The sequence below is a fragment of the Mastomys coucha genome, unplaced genomic scaffold (genome assembly GCF_008632895.1).
Source record: "Mastomys coucha isolate ucsf_1 unplaced genomic scaffold, UCSF_Mcou_1 pScaffold15, whole genome shotgun sequence".
NCBI classification, from domain to species: domain Eukaryota; kingdom Metazoa; phylum Chordata; class Mammalia; order Rodentia; family Muridae; genus Mastomys; species Mastomys coucha.
In genome coordinates, this window is record NW_022196897.1 from 151,903,258 (window position 1) to 151,911,720 (window position 8,463).

At 49.4% G+C, this 8,463-nt stretch overlaps 1 protein-coding gene across 18 annotated transcripts in view; it reads right to left on the minus strand.

Moving 5' to 3' along the window:
• Zmynd8 (zinc finger MYND-type containing 8) overlaps nt 1-8,463 on the minus strand; it is a 99,108-nt gene that overhangs the window by 86,797 nt on the left and 3,848 nt on the right. For 6 of the 18 annotated variants that reach the window (XM_031372774.1, XM_031372791.1, XM_031372783.1 and 3 more), the window contains one exon: nt 2,712-2,782. In XM_031372774.1, coding sequence (XP_031228634.1) covers nt 2,712-2,782 — 71 coding nt within the window. Of the gene's footprint in view, nt 1-2,711; nt 2,783-5,798; nt 6,354-6,604; nt 6,877-8,463 lie in introns of those variants that run through there. The other 12 variants (XM_031372788.1, XM_031372784.1, XM_031372794.1 and 9 more) reach the window with 9 other exon arrangements.

The window sequence follows — 8,463 nt, forward strand, 5'->3', positions numbered from 1 at the left end:
AAAAAAAAAAAAAAAGAGTACATTGGAAAATGTCAAGGTCAACAAAAACAAAGGTCTAAGAAACTGAAGAGACAGTGTCATGTAGCGTCACAAGAGCATTCTGGAAGAGAAAGGGGCCCTTTGCCAAGAAAACTGAGGAAGTCTGAATCCAGTGTGGGTTTTATGAATCTAGAACATCTAGCTATGCCAAGGAGGACAGAAACAGGGAGGGTGGGGAGGGGTGCAGAGGGGTGGGGTGCATAAGTATTTTTGAAATCTAAAACTCTTAAAGTGAGCTTCCTTTAAAACCAAAGGGGGAGACCGGCTTCCTCAGAAGCCTTTCTAGCAACATCTGTGATGAATCTGTGTGATCCGGAGCAGGCTGCCAGGACCCAGGACAGCATGTTCCAGAAAGACAGAGGCACAAATTCCCAAGGACAGACAGAAGGACACAGGCAAAGAAGCTGGGAAGAGTCGGTACCGGTGAACGGGTGTCACAGGGCAATGGAGAGGCGGGTCTCAGTGACATCAGGCAAACAGAAGGCTGTGAGAAGGTGGGTGGGTGGAGGGAACTAGAAGCTTGGGAAGATAAACACAAATGAAGACGGGTGCCTGTGTCCGTGTGTGTGCACAAGGATGGAGGCATGAGGTCAACCCCAGGCCTCATGGCTCGGGTGCTGTCTGTCTGTCCACCCACTGTATTTTCCCAGGGGTCTCACATGGAGACCAGGGACTCAAGACAGGATTTTTACATAAGTTCTGGAGATGGCCTCAGGTCCTCAGCAAGCGCTTCACCGCTTGAGCCATCCCCTCAACCCTACAGAATGGTCCTCAGTGCCCTGGGAAAGTCATCCAGAGCTGGCAAGCAGACAGAGGGGGAACAGCATGTGATTAGGAACTAGGAACTTCTTGGTATGTAATGACAGAAAAGGTCTCCACAATGGGCAAGACAGGCAGGTCCCTGGGGACTTTTCCCAAGTTGGTGGCCCATGACTGTGGTCCTTCTGGAAGGAGCTTTACTCTGCCTCCTGAGGAGAGTCCAGGAATGAGGAAGTCTGGAGCCTGCCTCCTCCCCAACTGAACACCCATTAGAGACGAGGGTGTTCTCACCTGCAAGGATACCTCTCACTTCAGAAGGGGATCAGACAGGCCCCACACTAGAAGGCTCCTGCTGTCCCACAAGCCTTCAAATACACCAGTATCTATATCCCAGACAGCCTTGGTTGGGAGGGGCCTAAGACAGAAAGTAATTCCACACTGGTGTTTACCAATAATAAGAGGAGCCAGGCACAGAGTGGTAGTACACACCTTCAACTCTAGCACTCAGGAGGCAGAGGCAGGAGGACTCCTGTGAGTTCAAAACCAACAGGATCTATAAGGGTAAGTTCTAAGCCAGCCAGAGCTGTGTCATGAGACCCTGTCTCCAAAAAGAAAAAAGAAAGGGAAGTAAACAGAAGACAGACGGACAGACAGACAAAGACGAAAACCCAACACCAGCCGGCCCCTCTTTATGGACTCTCTCTCATCCTCTCTACTCTGTCCTGTGTCACCAGGACACATGTCTCATTGGCCGATCCCGATCACGGCAGCAGGGCTTCAGGGGGCTGCCTCAGTCCTCAGCAACTAACTGTCTGCAAAGGCTCTGGTGGAAGGCCACACCCTGCTGCAGCTCTCTGGGGTGCCTCATCACTTGGAACAATGAAACTCAGATGACCTATATCCATGCTGGGACAGCTGAGGCAGGGGACAGGGCAGTGAGCCTTGCCTCTTCCTCCTCCTCTTCCTCTTCCTCCTCCTCCCTACTTCCAGCCAGCTCTGTGTGACCACCTGACCTCTGGCTTGACCCAAATAATCGGCTGTCTTTCCTTCTCTTTCTTTTCCTTTTTTTAAAGCCCCAGGATGCTCTTTTCTTTCTGGTGCCTCTAGGAAGTGCTATTTTATGACATCCTGGCCAGATGCGAGCCTCCTCCTGGAAGGATCTGTAACAACCCTCCTGCAGCCCCTCCCACCTCCCAGACACAGCCTGGAGCCGCAGCAAAAGACCAGACCAGACTAGCGCAGCCCAGCCGTTAGGCTATTGTGGCAGATACGTGACCCTCCTCCAAAGGGCTGCTGTTAAGAGCAGCCCAAGGCACAAGCAAATACCCCCCTTAGGGTGCCCCACAAACTCTCAGTGAGCAGCAAGGCCGGCCCAGGCCACTGCAGGCTCCCCACAAACAGAATAAACTGAAAAGGCACCGTAGTTTACTCCCCAACACAGGCACTGGCCTCCTCACTCCCTTGTAATTGCAAACCAAGACCACCATTTCCCAATGAAGCTGGTCCACTCCACCCCACCCACCGATTGCCCAGAGGCCTGCTGTTACAATCAGGAAGCCGGCCACAGCTGCAGGCCTCAGAGGAGTCTGCAGCAAGCACATTTAGACTCCTGTAAGAACCGCTCTGGGGAGACACAGGCAGGCAGGCACCCACAGCCCCAGACACACACCCAAAATTTGCCACAGGGCAACGCTGGGCAGGTCAGCACACCTACACAGGCTACACAGGCGCGGCGGGGAAGGACGACTGAACCATGTCTCCAGAAATTAGGTTCATCCATCAAAAGCCCCTACAGTGTCACGACGGCTGGCCGGCAGCTCAGAGAGCCACGTCTCACCTCTCTCCAAAACAAAAGAAATACCCCTCTCCTGGAGATCGGAGTAGATAATCTGAGATTTTTTTTTTCTACTCACCTTTGGAGCGAGTCGAGATATCCATTCCCTCCACCACCTCCTGCTCGGTTTTTATTTCCTCTTCAGCCAAGCTGAAACACAACAGATTATGGATGTTTAGGTAGGCTGCAGACGGCCTCTGTGGGGGCAGCTGCTGGGGAGCCAGAGAGCAAAACCGCCTTCTCTCGAGGCCATCCTTATGGGAAGGGGGGAGGGAGAGGGGACACACCTGATTTCAACCAAGTGTGAAAATGCCAAAGGACTTCTTTAAAATACCAGAATACTAAGAATACGTTTTTTAAAAAGTCAAATTAATATTTCAGTTGTCATCCCTAATTCATTAAGAGACTGTGAGGGACGTGTTTTTAGTTTAGAGACTCAAGTGCCACCTACCAGCTTCAATCCTAAAGAAGCCAGCCTTCAAATTAGCAAGTCTCTCATTGCTGACACCAGGGAGCCACGAAGGTCGGTTAGAGACGCCTTTCAGGGGTATCTAGAATTCTACCAGTAGTTCCCAGGCCTCCCCATCCTGAACCTAACAGCTCCCCAATGAGTCAGGAACCCAGGAAAAAAAAAAAAAAAGACATACCGGTTAAATTACAAAGTGGAAAAACATAGCCAGATTGTGGCAATCTTTATTTTATCACAGGAATCAGGACCCTAGGGTCTCTGGGCTGTCTCAACCCTACCAGGCATGGCTTCCCTCTGAACTGTGACTAATTACACTCCAGCACAGACGTTGGAATGAGGAAGGATTATTTAAAGGACACAGGCCGAGTAGAAAGCTGGGCTAAGAAAGGAGAAAGGAGAAAGGCAGGCCCCCTTAGCTAGGAGGGTCTGTCATCCAGAACCTTCTCTGCCTCCCTGCTGGAACACAGGTTCAACAGAGCAGGCCCTGCCAACCTAACACTTCACAAGCCAAGCAGAAGGAAAGGCGGATCTGCTGTTAGAGGCAGGGACTGGGATGTCTCAGGCATCCCAGGCTGCTGTTTTGGTGAGATGCTAAGCAATCACTCTAGGTGCCATCCCAGCAGATCATGGTTCAGCAAGAAGAAAAGAGACACAGCACCAACTGACATGGCTGGGATTTTCCATTGGGAAGGCTCAAAGGCAAGAGAGGAAAAACAACTGAGGAGACTGGGCTGTCTGTGTTCCACGCTCTTTGTCAAAAAGGCAGCCTCAAGCCTGGAAGCTCGGGGTAAGAAGATGGAGTCCTGTTTGGGAGAGCTCCAGGTGGATAGGAGAGGACAAAATGCAAGACAGAAACTAGACAGAAAAAGAAAAGATTATTGCACACGACAGGAGCTGAGAGTCCTCTGACTTTAACTAGTCCCGAGAGAGGAGAGAGAGAAGGAGGTAGTTTGGGTCTGAATTTGAATACTAACACACTTAGCATCCTGAGAGAGAGCCTAGGTATCAATTTCATCAAGTCTGCATCTGTAGACGAGAGACCAATGTCACAAATCACCAAGGAGAGACTGACATACTGTCAGAGGTGATCCTTCTCAAAAGAAGCCTGCTTGCCAGACCTGAGCCCCACACATGGGATTGTCCCAACATGGGACAATCCAGAGGACATGGAAGATGCACCTTCTACTCCAGCTTCAGGGGAAGAGCATCTCCAAATCAGAAACCCTGCCTGAACCACAAGCTGGGCATCTGCCTGGGTGCAGCTGGAGAGGCGGGCGGTTCTTGCAGCCAGAGGTGAGGCAGATGATCAACTTCAAAAGCATAGCCCAGAACCTTGACCTTCCCAGGAACTGGAATTCTGTTCCCCTCTCTAGCATGAGGCATGAGAAATGGATCCTGCCCATATTTTGAATGAGCAATGAGGTACAACGCTAATTTGTGCTCCAGCTGAAAAGTACCAGTGGGGAAAGAAACAATTATGAATCTCAGAGCTAACAACACACACACACACACACACACACACACACACACACACACACACACGACTGAAAACCCACTTGAAGGATTTCTGCTGTGATGGGAACAGTCAAAGGTGTATTGATCAAGGAAGAGGACCGTGCTGAAGAGAACAATTATGTAGCTGGTAAGAGCCTGGAGGGGCTGAATACTTCAGGCAGGAATGCAGCTGAGAAGCAAGGAAAATGCAAAGTAGTTTCAGGGTGGGTGTTGAGTTTAAGATTATTCTGAAACAGAAGTGGGGGGTAAGCTGTTTCATCTTCCCAAGCATCACAAGTGATCGCCACAGTCACCTGACTTTAGCAACAGCACCACCAATTCTGAGCCTAGAATCTTCCAGCACCACTGAGGAAAATCATCTTTTACCACAACAGCAAGCCATCCCTTCAAAGGCAACCCCCATCTGTGTGAGTACATGCGTGCACACAGTGTGCACACACACATGCATGCACGCACAAGTGCACAACTTGTATTTGACTAAACAGACAATTGCAGCGTCTGAATTTAAAAGAGAAAAAAAAAAAGAAAGAAAGAATACTTCGTTTACAAAAGCAAAGACCAAAATTCGAAACTACTCATTTCGAACAGCCACATCTGAGGGGCTTCCCTTTATCCACACTCCAATCTCGGCTTTCTTTTTCTTTTATTTATTTATTTGTTGTTGTTGTTGCTGCTGCTGTTCAGGGTTAAGCCCGGGGAATGTTACTAGAAAGGAAGAACTATAAGTAATCTTATCAAAGGTGTTGATGAGAAAGAGTTGTATCTTTCTAAATGCTCCCCACAGATCTTGGGCAATTTAGTTTTAAGAGCTGTTTGGAGATTGTGGGGTGGAAGTAGGGGGCGGGCAGCCAAATAACAATCTTTAGAAAGAAAACTGCAGCTGGAGAAAATACTTTGAACTTTTGCCATTAACACATTAAAAGTCTTAGCATATGTAGCCCCCCCCCCATTTGCCCCATAGCCCTCCCACTGCCCCGGCTGCTAGAATCCAACAACCCTGATCGTTTCCATCCACAAAGGAACAAGTCCTATTTCCAAAGTGACATTTCTATTTTGTAAAGGTCTGATAGGGTGAATGGACACATATAGGACAGAGTGAAATAAGCCAAGAGAAAAAAAAAAATTATCAACTAGTTGCATACATTGTATACGCACAACCATCAAGACTTAGCTCATATTTACCCAACGCACTTGCTGGGGGGCTCCACAAACTGCTACATTTCAGGCATCGGAAAGAAGAGCCAGCACCTGCAAACACAATCAAGTCTATCTCTTCCCCTTGCCCAAAAGGAAAGACTCCCACATAACTCATTTCCCTGAGCAAGAAATCTAGACTTCTAAACCTACACGCACTAGGGAGAGGAAAAGAAGCAATTAAAAGTTGCATATGCACTCGCTCTCCTGTCCTTCCAGGAAGCCTTAAACCTTCTGATTATTAATTCTGAGGACTCAGAGATGGTCCGTGTTTCCCAGGCATCTCACCCCTTCAACACTTCCAAAGGAGAGAGAGAGAGAGAGAGAGAGAGAAGAAAAAGCCTAGCTATTTGAGAGGGTGTTAGGGGAGAGGAGAGCCTGGGTGGATATACAATAGGCAGATAGATCCTCCTCTTCCCAAGTGCCCTGAATGCTTGACTTTTACAACAATCTGTAAGCCAGCTAGAACACAGAACCAGCATGCACAAGACCTTGCTGCCCTAGTCAGAAGAACATCACACAGCAATTCAGGAAATCATGCACCAGTCCCAAGCGCTCCTCCTAGGTTTTACATTCATTCAAAAGACCAAAAGGGTCCAGGCTGTAAGAGATTATTCAACACCCAAGGCACAGCATCCTCCCCCCCCCCATGTCACAAGCGTCAGCATCGAAATGTAAAGGGGGTGAAAGGAACAAAAACAAAACCAAACCAAGCATGCTCCTCTAAATCTGCAAATAAAGTCCTTTAACTGGGGGAGGGGGACGGTTAGCAAACGCCTTCTGCAATCACTCACCTAAAACGGGCAGTCATCGGAGCTAAGCTATTTATGCAGGATTCTTAAAATGGCGGCTGGCAACAGTGCCTCATTCCTGTATTGAACTAAAATGGTAGCAGTGTGTTCAATAGCTGAGCTCATGTTTAAGGAGCCCTGCTAGCTCCAAAGCCGCCTTCATAAACATCAGAACTAGGAAACGCTCCACCAAAGGACACCAACAATCCAACGTTTGAAGAATAAAAAAAAGAAGGAAGGAAAAAAAAAAAAACCAACAAACTGCAGTCAGTGGCAGGGAGACTCAGTGAAGTCACTAGCTCCTAAGGAAAAGCCTTCCCTTTCAGATATCCAGCCTTCCTCAGGAGACTGTGCTGGGGCCCCCTTACCCTGCACTGAGGTGAGGAGAAGGTTAGGAACTACGCGGCCCCCCTGGCATAATGTGAAGACAGACAGGTGTCTCTGCAACGCAGATCTGTCCTAGAGAGCAGGCTGCAGCGGGAGGAAGCTCGCGTGCCCTTCTGAGTCCAGAGCAGCACAGCTCCACATCACTTCTCCAGGTGAAAAAGAAATCTCCCAGAACAGCAGGCATCTAAGACGCAAAGCTACAGGGCTGCACCTCTGTCTGAGGCCAGGGGGAAAATGTAGAAAGTCTGTGAGCCTAAAATCTGCCACCACGAAATAACAGCAGCTACTCCTGAGGCCGGGGATCATCAAGGACAGACAGACCCTCAGTCTACAGAGGGCTCACCCAAGTCCACAGAAGACTCTCACAAATGAGGTTTCCGTCCACCTCCCCCCCCCACACACACACAGAGCCCGGGAGGTAAAAGCCCCCTTCACAGGCCGAACTATTAATAATAGCCTCATGGTGGCCAATGTCATTGACTGCTAAGGTCTGAGGGCGTCAGAATTCCTCTAGCACTAGGAACAGGGAGCTTCCAGGTGACAGCTTTTCAGCTCCTAGGGAGAAAGAAGGGGCACCATGCCCAAGGCTAAGCCGGGCGAGGCCTGGCCGCTGGCTGGGAGCCGGCCTGCAGGTAGGTGATCCGGGTAGGAAGGGCTGGCCTGGCAGCATGCTAGCTGCAGAGCTGGCAGGGCCTCCCTGTTTGTCTGGAAGGAAAACTGAACCCAAGGGGGGGTGGGGGGGAAGGGCAGCCAGAGCCCAGCAACCTGAGGCCAAGGGTAACTCCTGAGTTGCTTTTGCATTTGAAGAACAACCACGAAGGCTTCTAAACCCACCACTGTCTTTTACATCTGAGCCACGGAGAGGGGCCCCTTGAATGTGTCTTTCTTCTCAGGGTCAACCAGAGGCAAAGAGATCCACGGGCTGGCAAACAGGATGCCTCGGTCAGAGGAGCCAGAGGGGGAAAGAAAGCAAACAGAAACAAAAGAGATCACACATTTGATGAGGCTGGACTTCCCAAACATAGCCTGCCTCCAGGGTTACCCCCAGCACCCAGCCTTCCATATGATACCACACACACACCTTTGATTTAAGACCTGATGCTGCACAGGCTCTCTGGAAGAAAGAGGGAAGGCTATTGTTTCTATCCCTAAATTACAATCCAAAGGACCTCGTGCTTTCTTTCTGACTTGGCTGCAACATTTCTGCAATGTTCTCGCTCTACAATTAGGAAAAAAAAAAAAACCCTGAAGAAAGTTTACTGAGTGATTATATGTAATTAATTCCTAGTTAAGACTGAGCACTGACCATTTTCTGGAGCTAATAAAAGCAGTTGCTCCCCTCCCCCCACATGAATGCCACTTCATCTCCACAGCAGAATAGTGTACCCATCTTGGAAGGTCTTAAATGGGGAGAGGGTGGGGAGAAGGCTGAGTGATGAGAGGGAGGGAGTCACTGGAGAGAGAGAGAGAGAGAG